General features: G+C 44.4%; 1 protein-coding gene across 1 annotated transcript in view; it reads left to right on the plus strand.

The window, feature by feature from the left end:
* The window catches only part of XRN2 (5'-3' exoribonuclease 2), a 50,668-nt gene extending 34,751 nt beyond the window's left edge, over positions 1–15,917 (plus strand). Inside the window, exons 28-30 of the mRNA XM_082306120.1 lie at positions 4,636–4,696; positions 10,258–10,399; positions 15,063–15,917. Of these exons, the coding sequence (XP_082162246.1) occupies positions 4,636–4,696; positions 10,258–10,399; positions 15,063–15,125 (266 nt within the window). The 3' untranslated portion in view covers positions 15,126–15,917. The remainder of the gene's footprint in view (positions 1–4,635; positions 4,697–10,257; positions 10,400–15,062) is intronic.
* The last annotated feature ends 393 nt before the right edge of the window (positions 15,918–16,310 follow it).

Consider the following 16,310-nt stretch of genomic DNA (forward strand, 5'->3'; position numbering starts at 1 on the left):
AATGCCATCATTCTTTCAAATTGAGGAGGCTTGAATCCACGGATCGATATGAAATCCCAGTCCATCTGCCGGCCTCAGAAAAACTGTTTGGTGGCTTTCTCTCGTGTGTCCCTTCCTCCCCTCATCTCCTGCCCCTTCCTCACCCTCCAATTGCCTCGGGCATCCCTAGTTGCTGTTCTGCAGGTGTGCCTGGTAAATCTGAAAGCAAGGCTTTTTTTTTTTTTTTTTTTCCTTTTCTCATTGTGCCGCTTTCCTTAATGCTGCTTTTTCCATTAGGCAGAGGTTGATCTCATGCTTTCCTGTTCGTGCAGCAGGAGGAGGTGCCAGGTCAACCCGCCGGTCCCTCCAGCTGCCGTTGCGGCACGCTGCTTCGCACGCCGCCGGCGGTCGTCGTACAAAGGCTTTTTCACGCGGCAGGGGTTGTGCGCCTGCCGTTGCTCTCCGGGGCTCTTCATCCCGGAGTCGAGAAGCTGGTTCCTGGCACTCTCTGTGTTCATGGGCGACCGCAGCGCAACATGCTGCAAACGTATTCTTTGTCAGTTAATTTTGTTGTGTTTCTCCTCCTCTTCTAGTAAGGATACCAAGCTGTCCTAGGAGATTAGTCTTAAACTCTAATTAACTTCTGATTTAAACCTACTGCAACGTGAAGTCTTTACAACTGACTGCAGCAGCAGTTGGCTTAATGCCAAGTGGCTGCATGCATCTTAACTCCTCTTTTACCAGGTAGAGACCCTGGTAAAAGGGGTTAAACCCTTGCTTAAACCCTTGTTAGAAGACTACCTCCAAGTGTCATATCCTAAAATTTCTGCTGAAATCAGCCTTTCTGACATTCCCACCAAAGGATGCTTTTGCAAATGGGACCACACCTCTGTAACACATCCTGGACTATGGATTGTGGGGGTTGAGCGTGGAGCAAACCTGTCAAGATGGGAGGGTGTCAGCGGCTCTCTGAACCTCGCTGCAGTAGGTGGTGGTCGTCTTGTTGAACAGGAACAGTCTGCATGGACAGCGCGTTTGCTCCGATGGAAACTGTGGTGGGAATTGAGGAAGTGGGCCGCTTTCACCCAGACGGCGTTGGGTGTCTGGGAGTACAAAAAGGTGTTCTTACATCTGACAGCACAGCTGTCATCCTGCCTTTTGCAGTCACCCCCTTCACTTCAAACACAAATGGCTCTGTCAAAGCGCAGATACCTTCAACTAGAAAATCAAATTAGAAGGAATGGGACGGCATATGCTGAGTTTTCTTGATGGGGCAGGTTATCTCTTGTGTCAAAGTCGTGTTCATCAGCTGTATAATCGTGAGAACAGCTGTGTGTTGTGGCGTAGTCGGATTGGGAAGCGTCTGCAACCCACACGTTCCTGAAAAACTCGTTAAAATTCCCACATTTTGTGGGATTGATGCAGAGCAACTTTTCATTTTATGTATTATGTTTTTATATGTATGATGAAGTCAAATTAGACTCTAGAAGGGCAATGCGGTCAGCCGAAGTGCCACCTCTTCCTCAAGAGCCTGCTGTGGGTGTTCCTTACTGTTGTTCTCTGATTTGACTTGGATGTGCCAATTTTCAGTTGATGAATAATTGTCTGTGCTGATAACTTGGGGAGTCAAGTGCAGTATGGCAGTACTCTGTGAATGGCATATTTGGTTTCTGCAGCACAGGGTATCTGATTTATGACTTTCATTTCAGTCGGTAAACTTGTCAATTAGCTGCATTTGAAAAGTGATTTTGATTAGTGCAATCAGTAAACACAAAATCTCGTCTTTGATTGCCACACTGATTAGATAAATTGTTACTTGAGGAGCTGCTAGAAAAGGCAGTTTATTTGGCCTTATAGCTCTAGGAAACGCCTAAGTTTTGAAGACTGAAGAAAATACTAATTGTCATTTCTTCTCCGATTTTGTAGCTTTTTGAAGTGCAATTCACTGCTCCAAGCTTTTTCCCTCAAAGATTGTTCTCTGTCAGAGCCATACAAATGCATAGTAATAAGGTGGCTTTAAATGTTTTTATGATGATTTCCTTAAACACTTTCTTAAACTGTTCCCCAGAGCTGCAAAAAGATGTGGTTACAGCAGGAGAGCTGGGGCCTTTCTTTTTCAGGTGGAAAGAAAGTGATTAAATAGGACATGTGTTTTTAACCAGCCTGTAAGCAGGGGGAAGTGGAATGGGAAGCACTGTACCAGGGCGAGACCAGCATCATCTCCCTGGGTTTCTCACTAGAGCACCATTTGACCCTGGCAGTGGAATGGAAAACGTGTTAATAAACTTCAATTAAAATGTGGAGTTCTGACCAGGGAGGGTCAGGGAGGGAGAGCCTGGATTAATTGCCCAGATGCTCGGGGTCTTGCCCAGCTCGGCCGGCACAGCGAAGGGTGGGGAAACACGGCCATTATTCTTCCCGCAATATAGGGGTTTTTTTTTTCTGGAAGTTTGTGTCTCCCAGCAAGCAAAAGGAGGGCTGAACCAGCCTAGGAGCCCTGCAGTCTGGTTGTGGTGACCGAGCCAACGCCTAGCCCCCGTCCTGGCGGCCGCGGGTGAAGGACTCCAGGCGTTAGTAACTACAGACGGGGGGGCTGTGCATCTGAAAACACCTTGCGCAGAATTCACTTCTTCTGCATTGCATGTATTTCTGTGGTGCCGGTGTCTGTGAAACTTTGAAATTATTAGAAATAAAGATGTAGGATATTTTTTGATTGAAAATAGTGACACTCGTGGGCTTTACCAATTCATTTTTTTTTTTAAGCAATTTCATCTTTGTACCTTTTTTGGTTTGTTTTAAGCTTCAGTTTAACGTTTTGTCCTAATTGCTCGTTTCCCCAAAGCAGCTGCAGACAGCATTGTGGGCCTGGGTTCTTGTGTCTTGCCCTAATCTTGTAATAAAAAGTAAACACAGCATCACTAAAGCTTGTTCGCGCATGTGAAAGTCCTTGTCATTCACAGGCTGATGAGTGTGAAAGTGCTGCACACCCATCTTCAGTGCTTGTGATGCTTCAGGCTGGGTTGGTTACAATGTACATGAAATATCCAATTATGCCTCATTATGAGGAGCAGCTGGTAACAGTATAGCTGTCTGTGTGTGTATGTATATATATAGAGAGAGGTGTGTGTAAACACGTAATGTTAAACAAACCAGAGCAGTAGGGGTCTGGGGCTGGGGCGGCGCTGGGCTGGGTTAGCTCTGCCCGCGGGAGCCGGGGAGCTGCTGGGACCGGGGTCGATTCCCCAGAGGAACCGGTGCTGTCCTCGCCGGGGGCTGCCCGCACCCGCCCTGCCGCTCCAGGGCCACCCCTGTCCCGGCCAGGCCATGGCAGCCTGCAGGCAATCCGGCCAGAGCGAGGAGAGAGGCACAGATTTTTGCCTCTGTCTGGTTTTTTTTCCCCTTTTCTTTCAAATTCTTGCAAAGCTTTAGTGTCCTTGAATACTGGCAGCTTAACAGGGCGTTCCTGTCCCATGGCAGTACGTCCATTAGACAACTTCTGGAACCAGCTGTTGAAATTAGGTCACACTTAACCACCATTGAAAATAATCAAAGGTGTCGCTGAAACTGAAGCTTTTGATTGATGCACAATCCGAGTGTTGTGGACTGACCGGGGAGCTATTGATTAGCTGTTTCTTTTATCCTGTTTACTGACCAGTTTATTTAGAAGAACAACAACCGTTTAATTGCATGTCCTGCTAAAGCAATGTTGTTACTGCTATGTCTTTGTAAAGAGTTAGTTTGGGTAGAAGAAACAATTGAGAAGTGGGTGGTCTTTTCCACTGCAGTTTCTTATAACTGCAGTGCTCGGTCTCTGGCCAAGTTTTTACCTGAAAAGCTTTAATTCAGTCTGATTACATTATCTGAGAGATCATTAATAGGTTTTTATTATTATATTATCATTGTCTAGGTTAACTTTTAAATATATTTTTACTATCCTTAAATATATCCCAAATATAACTGTGTGTGTGTATATATATATACACACACACACACTCTCTCTCTATATATATATATATTTTCAAACGTGAATAAAGTGGAACTGTTCGCTTTGTTACATGCTCTGGTCATTCTTTTAATTTGCTTTATAGACGAACTTAGGCTAATCAAAGGGAAACCTGCCTGTGTTTTGAGTATTAAGTATTTGTTGTGCACAAACCTGGTGGGTTGTGATGATGATGCAGCGGTGTGCGTGTGTCTATAGGTATCCATGTTTTTTTTTCATATCGTGTAGTGATGAATGTACTTGTAAGAAATGTAAACATGAAATGAAGTCTTCAGTTGTTACGGTAACAGAAGTGGTTTTGCATTTTTTTTAAATTCAAGAGAAAATACCTATGAAGTGGCCAAGCACTAACCAATGCTAGTTCTAGCAATTAAAATTAATTCTTCTTAACTTGAAGCTAATTGGACATATTTAAAAAAAAAAAGTTGCCTTTCATTAATGAATACTAAGCTTGCCACTGATGGACATAAGGGCGCTGTCAAACTCAGCAATAGTAACCAGTGACTTGGTGAATGTATTTGGTAGTATATCCAGCTGGAGCTTCTCCGTTCGACTTCTTAACACGAGTTCTCGGGCATGAGTAAGAGTAAGTGGAGCACGGTTCTTTAAGTATACTTGCTCTTTTTTATTCTAACGTTTGTTTTACCCTCTAGATCTCAGACCCCAGGAGTCTTGGCGAGGTCCTACGCCCTTGTTTCAACAGACGCCACAAAGGTAAGGCAGGAGGGATTGAAGTCGTGTAAAATACGGCCAGGAGGATGTACTTGGTTCTGCCAGGCTTCACAACACTTTTTTCCCCTCTTTGTTTTGAACTTTGTCGTTTAAATTTGTTGAAATCATGCTGTACAGCAGGTTTTTTTGAAGTTAATTAATGTCCATGATTTATTTATATTTTGTGAGTGCACTATGTGGTGTTCATCCTTTAAAAGGCTTGAGTACTTTGTATTAAAAAAAAGAAGGCAAAAACACTTTCCATTAAAACTCAGACTTCAAAATTAACTTTACTGTTGGTGCTTTGGTACCGTTCTTGGTTCTTTGGCCTTTATCTTATTGAAGCTTTTGAGATACTATGAAATTGAACACAGAGAGCTTAAAACTGCATTAGATTTTGGACAGGCTAAACAAATTTCTTTTTAGGAGGGCTGTGGAGCTTAATGAGGCATAACTAATGGTGTTCCACTTTTATCATTTCTGTGCCGCAGCCGCAGCATTAGTACAGACTAGCCATTGATTCTTGCTACAAACCTCTTGAAGTCCTAATCAGCTTCTTTGGTACAAGTTTTTCAGGCCTGACAAGCCTATTGTAGGGCAGTGTCACTGTAGGTCAGTAGTTATTAGTTGCCACTGAAAACAGTTTCTTTAACTACTTAAGACTGAACTGAATTAAATGCAGAAGGGACTCAGGGAAGGATTATGGAATCTGCAGTCCAATAAGTGCCATCGAATAGAAGGAATGTGACATGGTTTGATAATAAGGGATGTTTTACATGCGTTCCTTCATTGATAGGTTGTGTATCCTTAAGTCAGAGGGACTTTATAAACTCCAGCGTACCTGTGAAAGCTATGAATAATGATATCTATTTATATTTATGGAGGAATGAGAGTGTAGGTGAGATCTTTGAAGTTTCTGCTCTGAGCCACAACGGGTTTTTTTTCATGGTTTTATTTGCAAATGTTAACCATTGAAAATATCAGCTTTAGGAGAATTTATTGAGCTCTCCGCAATCACACTTTCCATGGCAACCATTTTGATCCCTATTGAAATAAGTCCGGCTCCCTTGTCCTGTGCCATGTCAATGTGGCATATTGCCTTATAAATGAATCTTGCATTGCAAACTTTAATATTACTTTGTCCATGGGAGCTGCTATTCCCACACTTTAATTAAATCCAATTTATGTAGTACCATTTTGTGAAATATCGCTACAGGTCCGTAACTTGTCATTACTTTTACAATGCTATACTTTTATCATTTTACCAGGCTGTTTATTTTTGCAAAGCAGAAGAGTTTCTCACTTCACAAATAAATAACTTCTTTCAGCCAGAAATTCTGTTTGTTTCTCACTTGAAATACACGTTTTTATTGCAATTATACTGATCGACTGTCTCTCTAGTCAGAATCCTACCAAAAGGTTACCATGCGTGGCTTGGGCTAGTGTTTTTACAAGTGACCACATGCTGCCCAGGTACTTCAGAGCATTTTTGCAGAGAGACGGTGTTCGTGATCCGATCTCCTAAGCTGTCCAGTGTGCTTCTGGCATTGCAGTATTGACCTCACTATTCAGTTCCTAAACTTGAGGAAACTGGTGTCCCCTGAGGAGACTTTAAATTGAAGATGTATCATCTTCAGCTGGAAAATAAGCTTTAGAGGAGCTTGGCGAATGCTGCTGTAGCTTTTGAGTGACAACAGTGTATTTGTAAGGCTTCCCCTCCCTGGCGGTGCTTTGTTACACCTCTGAGGGTTTATGAAAATCACTAACTCGCCAGTTTCGGGGCTGAGGATAAGTAATTTTGCCATGTTTGGGAAACAAATCAAAGAGATGCTTAGGGCTGATGTTGAGTTAGTTGCCCTACAGAGGTAAGCATGGAGACTTAAGCAAAAGTTTAAACAGAAACATAAAGACAGGCTTGGGGCAGGAAAAAATGGCTGAACCTGTTGAACTGAACCCCCCCAAGAGGTTTTCAGTTTCCCAGTTAATTCCCTGGGAGCTGCCAGTTTCCCATACCGCTGCCCGCAGGGCTGTCCCTGCTCGCTGCTGCGGCCTCAGGTGCCCCAGGAGCAGCAAGGTGCCGCCGGGGAGAGCAGCGGCGAATTTCTGTTCTCCGTCACCATCACCCTCTGCTCCCGGGAAGAAAGTAATCGAGGGAGAGGCCAGCCCCTGCTCCGGCCTTTTCAGATGAAGTGGGTTGGCAGGAGGCTACGATATCCTTGATTTGCGACATCAAGCAAGGGACAAGCAAGGAGCCCTGTCCCTGCCAGGAAAGCTCTGAGCCTTTGTGCTGTTTCAGGGAGAGAGTATTGCAGTGGGGGCTAAACTAGCTCTTGCTTTACAGGCCTGGGTGGAAAAAACCCAGTCATGTAAAGCTGCTTCTTCATAATCCAGATGATCTTGTCTCCTGCATACGATTTCTTACTTTTAAATTTAGTGACGTGATTCTGTGTGCAGCAAATAAAATAAAATCAGTGAGTTGCCGTTGAGCAGGACCCCTTTCAGCATGTCCTGCCCGGGCCCTGGTCCGACTGGGCTGCGGTGCTGGAGACTGCAGAAGATGATTTCATGCTCTTGCTGGTGATCTGATCTGTTTCAGAGGTTATATATATATATATATAATATATATATATTTGCTACCTGGTTTCCCGGCTGATGGAAATTCGTCATCTGGTTAAGCAGATCCTTTTGCTTAACCTGCTCATAGGAGAGATTTCCAAAGAGGTTGAGGTTGGAACACAGAAATGTTTTAAGTTTAAGTGTAAAGTTTCCTGAAGTTGTGTTTTAGCTATCCTGTATGTATATGCTTTAGTTTCATCGTAAGTTGGCATAACTCTGGATAGTGCATTTGAGTAACTCTGCAGATGTGAACTCGTGATATTCCAAGTGGCACAGTTCTTTTTTTGTTACCCGTGAGGCACAGCTTTGCTGTGCCCAAATCTCTACCCTCGGGTAATTTGAATCACCAATTACTACATCCACTGGATGAACATGAAGTCAAGTGCTGCGAGGACTATAATTTCCTGATTTCTGTTTACCAGATGAAAATCTAAAATTTTCTTTTTAAAAATAGTACATAGTTCTGTGAATTAAGAGCAGCAAAAAGGTGTAAGCTGCTTTTTCTGGCTTTAGGATCAGAAAATGCATTGCAGCTTTTTTTTTTTTCTTTTCCTACTAGGTTTATCCTCTAGAATATGTAGTGGTTCTAACTGAGAATCACCAATTTCACTCTTTCAGATGACCTTGAAGCAAAAATGCCCCGACATAATAGTGATATTAGTGTTAATGTGTTTCATTTGTTAAATATCCCAACTTTTTGCTAAGCAGCACTTTATTTTAATAAAAAGTTTGAACTCTGTGCCAAATACATATTAATATCACATGAAATTTGTGTCAGACTTTGCTTTACCAGGCACGTAGCAAGCGTTGGCCTGTGATCATCAGTCGCTGAGGGTGTTTATCACAAGCACGTTGGCAAAGCTGTAGAGCCAGAGTGACTGTTGCTGGCAGTCCCAGAGCTGGGGCTGTATAGGTGGTTCCCTGTGGTTTTCCTTAAGGCTGAGCAGTGTATTCTTCCTGGAGAGTCTGCTGTTTTCTAGGAATGATGGGGGGGAACAAGTTAGTACTCAAAATACTTAATCAAAAGGAATATCATACTTAGAATACTGATTTTGAGTGTTTAGTCCCTGAAAGCATAATGTGCTATTAACTTTAAATACAGTATTGCTCATCCTAATGAATGATTGGGATAACATTGTGAATTTCTAGATGTACTTCTGAAGCTAAAAATAAAACCACACAGTTCAGCATTACCACTTAGATTGTGTGCAAGTTCGTCTTTAGTACATGTATTGCACATCGTATTTACCAATTGCATATTTATCAGGTAAGGCTCGTACATTTATAAACAGGCATCAGGTTAGTTCCTTTCTAGAGATGGAAGGAGTTTCTTTTGCCTTGCTAAAATTCAGGCAGGTCTTGATCTGACCAGGTGGAGCAGCTGTCTTGCAGGCTTTAGTGTGAAACCAAAAGCAGCTTGCATCCAAAACCAGAAAGCCTCCACGTCCAAAATGCCTGTTTTCATTCATTTTAATCTCATGTTTACCTGTCTTGGTTCCAACTTTGCCTCTGTTCCAGCTGGTGAAATGTGCATCTAAAAGTCCTTCCTCTCCCAGCATCGCTTCCTCAGCTGCTCAAAGCTGTTTGCCCAACGCCGTACAGCTGGCTGCGAGTCCTCCCTCGGTCACGGCAGCCATACCTCCTTCCCAAACTGCGTGCGCGTTTGAAAGCGTAGGGCAGCCTCTGGGCAGGGTTACTCCTCCAAGGCTGACGTCCTGCCATTTAATCCAGCAAATCTAGGCAGAGGCTCTTTGAAGACGTACAGAGTAACATTCAGTTCAGCGGTGCAGCAGGTAGATACGAAACGCGGTGCTCGTGCTCGCTGCTGTTCCTGTCTCTCAGCAGGCTGGCCGCACGCTGTTCAACTGGCTCGCTCTTAAGCAGGGGTCAGAAAAGATTAACTGTCTCGACTATCCAATGTTCTTCCTTTACAACAATATATTGTACGGCAAAACATAGCTGCTGTGAATTCTGTAAGGAATCGTACCCTTACCCATGCTCAGCTTTAGAGACTATATCATGGCTATGTCATTTTTCTAAATATTTTTAATCAAACAATGATTTGATGTATTATACCTGTTGCTTTATAATTGTAATGTTAGAATAGGTACTTGAAGGCAATTAAAACATTTCTTGCTGTTAGTAATCTAGGATGGCAAACTAGCTTATAATGGATGTTGAATTTGCGTTCCCATATAAACTGTACACCAAATGTCAGTCAGCCCATGCCAATTAGTGCTTATGTTGCTAGGTCACCGTGGTCAATTGAAAACAGCATCAATAGAACTTGAAAAGGTTTCTTCCCGATCAGACCTTCTGACATATTGAGCAGAATAATGGATGGGAAAAAACAGCCAAGGCCCCTACCCTAGATTCAGAATACTCGCAGTAAGAATTCATTTGCAACCTGCAATTAACTAGAAAGAATGGACTCCCAGAAAGAGTCTGGACATTTAGAAAAGAAAGCCTCATTCTCCTGTATCGCACATGTTTAGTCTTTGGATGGTGTGTTACGTTTAGCTAACTCCGGTGATATCTGGGTTTTAATCTACGTTCAGGATCAGCGCGGATGAACTGGCAAATTTGCCCCTAAAATAAAAGATGGTCAGAATCCTTCCAAGGAATTTGAAAAATCTCTGATTTGTAAAATTTAATTTGCTGCTTGTGGTAGTACCTGGTTGTGTAGCTTTCAAGCTGCGGTGAAGGTAGCAGTAAGCAAACGTGGCCTTGCGGTAGGAGAATCTTGGAAGATATTCCCCCTTCCCCGATTTCTCTCTGACGACTTGGCCATCTGCAGTACCACTGCAGGCACAGCTGGATGTGACAGTGTTTAACTCTGAGGCAGATCAAATCGTTTATCATGCGAGACTGTAGAAATTTGGATTTTGTGGAGTGAAACTCTCTCTAGGAGCTAAGTTCGTGCTGCAGCGTGTTTCTTCTTTACACAGAACTGCTGGGGCCGCTCCTCTTCTTGCCTGGAACCGCATGCTGCAATCCCCAAATCAGTACCAGCCAAGTCAGTACCAGGGGCTGGGCGGACCGATGAGTTACCCACAGAGACCCGAAGATCGGATGGACAGGGGAAGACAGGTATGAAAACATTGCCCCGTTTTGCACGTTTTGTTCTCCTCCCGAGTAAGGCTTCCTGAGCTGGCTTTAGCCCAGCGGCTCTGTCACCAGTGAAAGCATGGACAGGTAAGCTTCCCAGCCGCGTCGGCCCCTCCGTCTGCACCCCTGGCAATAGGCCCGTGCCATGACTGTGCCGCCACTGCTTTTCAATAAAAGTAGATCAAACGTGCGACCAGGTCACACGCTTCTTGCAGCATGAGAAGACATAATGTGAAGGCAAGTATTTCAACCAGAGTCTTCCTCTCCTATAAGGAAATCTATCAGCTGCACATGTTGGGGATAGAAGGGTTTCTCCCCGGTATGTTTAAAATGTAGATTCTTATGACTTCATTAATTTTTCCCCTTGGATGTTTATTGGCTTTCTATTAGCTGGAAAACTACTTAAATGCAAATGTTAGATTCTAGTAGCCAGAGAAATAAACATGTCTGTGAAAGTACACGTGCAAATAGCTTTGTGTGGTTAAATGAAAACAAATGAATGTGACAGGAGAACCTCATCCAGAATTATAGGTGACTTTGTCATCAGTTTATGAAAATGCCACAGAACGAAAATGGTTCTTGAAAGCAGCAGGTGATTTTGCTTATGTGATTTTGTGTGAGTGTGTGTGTTCCCAGCAAAAACAAAATCTGCATATACTCTTGTACTAGAAATTAGAGTTTTTACAATGCCATATACTAGTGTAAAATAAATTTCAGATGGCTATATGAAGCTTTTAAGTCGTGTTGCTGTTTTGGTAAGTCAGAACTGTTGCTGAGCTGTGGGAAGGTTACTGACCAGCAATGGGGAGAGAGGAGGAAGAGTGCTCAGCTGCTTGGTGACAGCACTGTTTCCCACTCCGTTATATGGAAACCAAGGCACAAACTGTTTGAAACTTGCCTTCTGTTGGGACCTGGTTCAGCTACCTCTCATAAACGTGCTCAAGACAAGTCACTTCTTAGTGTACGCTCCCAGTTTTTCTTTTCTTCTTCCCACCTCCCGAGTGCGCAGGCATTTGTGTTAGAGGGTACAGCCCAAACAGTCAAATTTGGCGTTTGATTTCTGGGACTGTTTCCCCGTGCTGTTGGCAGCATGTAGTTCATTTTCACGTAGGTATAAATTCTGTCCTGCAGTGTGTGTATTGGCCAATATCCCAGTCTCCTTTGCTTATACAGCAGGGACTGCAAGTACAACCCATTTACATTGTAATGACGTACAGCGTATGTGAAAGCCTTCTTATAGCTTTTTTACCACTTCTCTGATTCTTTGTCTGCTTGATGTTTTTCTTTTCTGTTCTGGCTGGGAGACTTGGGTAGCGCTATCTATCACAACCACTTTTGCGGCATGACATTGTTACAGTGTGGGGTTTTGAGGCAGCTAATACAATAAAAACATGTGCTGTCAAACCAAGTCTGTAAGAGAAGAGCCTTCGGCCTTTGCTGGGGAAGCTTTTTGCAGAGTGCCCTGTGCTTCTCTGTCTGGTTCAGCTTGTCAGGACCGAAGCCCAGCAGAAACAGCCTGCGAGCTGCTAATACCGTGCTCAGCATTGTCTGCCGGCGGCAGGATTACATGGTGCTGCTGAAAAGATCTGTAGCCAGCAAGCAGCCTGCCCCAGCGCTCCCAACTCCTCTTGTTCGACTGAACCCTGGTTAGCAGCAGTGAGACTCCCTTCTCCCCCCGACTCCTACCCTGAAGCATTTTTAGTGCAGAGCAGGCTTTTAAGACTGGAGTAAGAATTGTCTTTAGCTCGTTCAGTTGTCGTCTTGCAGCAAGAAACGGGGGGGGAGAAGAGAGGCAAGTATGCCAGCGTGCACTCTCGCCCCAAGTGTAGTGGGGAGGCATTACCAGTACGAATCCTTCCAGGACTGGTTTTGGCTGTAAGCAAAACTGGACAGCGTGGGTTATGGTCACATTAAGCTTAATGGGGCAACAGTGGGGCTTGAATCCTGGCTGTGCTGCCCAACTAGTCCCCGGTGTTTTTATATAGTATATAAATATATAAATAAATAAAGTGTATTTCCGTTTTGGATCAGTCTTCAAAAATCTTTCACTTTGTGTTACACAGATTTACCCAAAACACTGGAGACAAAGGAATAAATGCGTAATTGCACTAATCCATAATGGGGGCTGCTGTAATAATGTAGAGAAATCAGTGGAGGATTTTGATGCTGGTGGAGCCTGGGTGGTATTTAATTAGGGCTGGAAAATAGATACTTGAAAAAAGTCTGCCTGCTACGCCATACTCTGCTCTACCCTTTATCCTGGGTAGCGGAGGTGGATAATGTTTGCAAAAGGAATCAATGCTTAAACTCGTTTGTTCCCGACCTTAAATCTTCCTGCGTAAGAGCTGCAGCTGGAATTGCAAAGGTGACCAGGGATTGCCTTCCAGAACCGGTTGCAGTGTGGGCCCCGGGAGGGCATCCCCTCTGCGCTCCCATTTGGAAAGCCGTCTCCCAACCCCGGGGTCTGGGAGCGCCGCGGACATCGCAGCCTGGCAGTGCCAGAAAACCTCTGCCCTCGCAGCTCTCCCGCTGCTTGCCGCCTGGACGGTTAAATAGGAGGCATATTGCTGTTCGGTGACATTGCGGTCTTGCCCAAAACATAATTCACCTGTCACTAGCATGGGACATCTCTGCTGGATCATGAAACTAAGTTAAAACCGGCTGGTGACAGCGGTTTTATTTGTATTCACATACACGATGGTTATTAAGGACAAATCTTTCAGCTCAAGTAAATTTGCTTCCTTAAAAAAATTTCCTTTGCAGCTGTGTTGCTTTCCAACTGTTTTTTATCTCTTTTTACATTTGTTACCTTTTTTCTTTTTTTTTTGTTCTTTTTAAATGAACTTTCAGGTGTCATTATTTCCTCAGGGCTGACAGCACTGGAGTAAAATTAGAAGCTACCTTAAAGGGTTTAGGGTGCAAAACCAATAATTGAATCTAGCATTGCTGCCTGTAAATTTCAAAGCTTTAAAGCCTTGAAAAGGGATTCAAGTGGAAGTGGTGACACATAGCAGCATAAATAATTATCTTTGGTCCCTTTCACCTTTGAATTCTTTTTTTACAGCATACAGAACATGGTCTGAAGAGGTTAATAAACACGCTGCTACAGAGTGCTTACAAAATTAATGCAACTGCCATGGATATGGGTTGCTCTGCGGTCGTGGGTATTTGTGGTGTCTCCCAGCTGTTCCGGGAAACGAAAGAATAAACTCGATCGTGTTGGGCAGGTGTTTGCCATTTTTATTTTAGCCTGTGGTAATGCACAGCCGAAGGTCCAGATGAATGTCTTACAAGACCTCTAAATGGCAGTTCTGTACAGGGGTTGCTGCTGTTCAGGTAACTGGAAGGATTTTTCGAGGGAAATATACAGTCAACTTGTTTCCTTCTTTAATTGATTACAGCCAAACCCGAAAACAAACCGAAAGCCTTCCTGATAGTGGAAAGGGGGCATTCTGCACGTCTCCTTCGGCGTCGGGGGGTGCAGACAGGGGTGCCGCGGGGTTTCTGCTCGGGAAGCCGCGCGGGACTGCCCGCCCGGGCGGGCTGGCGCGAACCTCCCCTCTCGCAGGTTTGGCCTGGGCTCTTGCACCGAGCCCCCGCAGGACGGGGTGAAGAGGGATTCCTCTTGTAAAGAAATAAAAGGAAGCCCCTCTTCCCCTGCCCTCCAAAAACGCCCTCCGAGTGAGAGGCAAACAAAGCAAGCCCTGTAGCTGTCCTTGGCGCGTCCCACTGAATTAACTTTCTGCTCTCCGCGGTGTGTTAGGTTTTGAAATAATTTTAAACATTTCGAGGAGACTTTTTATGAATTTTACTGGCAGATTTTTCACTGGATAGTTGATGTACAGAACGCCTCATCTAAATTTAAATGCAAAAATATATCTAATTTGGAGTGATTTCCAAGGTGGGATTTAGGCATCTTTCACCTATTATTTAAAATTAATGAGTGCTGAAAAATGCTGCTTCTGTAACAAATACTTTTTTTTTTTTTTCCTTAAATTATTTATCTGTAAAACTGTCTGCCTTGCTTTAGCATAAGATTGCTTACAACTAAAACAGAAAGCTGATAGTTGAGGGAAATCGGTTTTTTTCCTCTAAATCTAAACCGGACTGATCCTGCTGACAGCACCCAGGCATCGCGCGTCTCGGCTTGCTACTTGAGTCCCTCCGTAAAGCTGACCTCTGCGCCGTGACTCTGTGTGAAGCGCAAGCGTGCGTACGGCAAAGCCCACGTTTCTGTAGGAATTAAAAACTTGCATTTCAGATCTGCCCTTCAGGTGTGCGTGGCTTTCACGTTGCATACCTTTCCGCTTCCAGCATCGCTGCAGGCAAAGAGCACGCAGAGGTGTTACAGCGCGGGAGTAACTTGTCCCCCCTGCTCTCTTTTGGCGAGTTCATTGCTGACGGAGACGGGCTGCCGCGGGAAGCCGCGGCCGTGCTGTACGGAGCCGCTCTCGGCTGCTGGGAGCTGGAGCTTGTGTTTCAGGAGGGCGTCTGTAGGCGCCCTTCGGGGGGGCTCCGCTCTGCCCCGGTACCTCTCTGTGCAAAGGCCGCATTGTCTGCCTGCTGCGTGGCGCCTGCGGCTCCCCGAACTTGTCTGCTGGGACGGTAATCCAAAAAATAAACGCTTGCTTTTCTTTGTTTGTAGGCATATGGCCCCGGGAGGCCCTACCCGCTGCCACCTCCCTCAGGAAGATACAGCTGGAATTAGCTCCTGACCGGGGTTGTTTGTTGTTGTTGATTTGTTTGGTTTTGGTTTTTTTTTTTTTTTTAACTATAGAAAATGTCTGGGGTTTTTTTGTTTTGTTCTTTTATAAATTGGGGAAAAAAATGGAATCCTTAAGAAACACCCCTGTAGTTTTTAAACGATGATACTTGTTTTAAATGTGTACATTTCTTACCAAACTGATTATTGGGGGGGGGGGGGGGATCTGTCGCTTGGAAATAGCGTATCACAAAACGCGAGTAAACTAGACTTGCTAATTCGCCTGTGAGCCGTTTGATGGGGTCGAAGTGCTGTTTTGTCCTTATTGCGTACACACGCTGTGCTTCGCTGCGCCCGTCGAGCTGCACCCAGACATCCTTCGCTTCACCCAGAAGAGCCTGGAAACAGAGACGGCGTTTCCAAGAGGGCGTAGAAATGGGATTTTATGAACTCCCGGGGAAGAGGCAGCAGGCAGCCCGCGGAGCGCGGCGTTTAAAGGCACCTCTCTCGGTATTCCTTGTCGGATGCTTCCTCGGATTTCTCACAAAGAGAGGAGATTTTTTGGACTTTGAAGTAAAACATTTCAACTTTTACAACTTGTGCCTGGTTTGGACTTCTTTGTTATTGTAACATAAACGAGCACGGAAGGTGTATTTGTCTGTTTTGATATATAATTTAAAATAGCTGCAAAGTACAGAGTTTCCATTCATTTTTAGCACTCTTTCTAGGGATTTTCCATGTGAGTGTACCAAATCAGTAAATATTTTTATTTGCTTTATAAAGTGGCTTTTGAAATTCTGAGCGCTATCGAGTGGTTTATTGCCAGCCCCCTCCAGAACGTGGTCCTATCTTTTATCTGTACATTGGCATTAATGTCTTGGAAAATGATTCCACGCACAGCCTCTACAATAGCGTTTAAAATCTTTGTTTAATCGAAAAAAAATGACGAGTATTCAGCTCAAGGAGCAGCGTTAATGCTGGTAGAACGTCTTTCCCGTGTGCCAGACTCGGGCTCTTCCATTAAACGCGCGTATCGCGTACGTCAGTCAACTTCAAAGCCTCGCCTGTGGGGGTGCGAGGCCCGAGCTGCTTCTCGGCCCCTTCCTTCCAGGGCCCAGATGTTAATCACCAGCAAGGAGGAAAAAGACCAGACCAACGTAACCTTGGGAGGAAGAAATCCTGAAACCGGAT

The sequence above is a fragment of the Platalea leucorodia genome, assembly GCF_965183815.1.
Source record: "Platalea leucorodia genome assembly, chromosome: 3".
Taxonomy (NCBI): Eukaryota; Metazoa; Chordata; class Aves; order Pelecaniformes; family Threskiornithidae; genus Platalea; species Platalea leucorodia.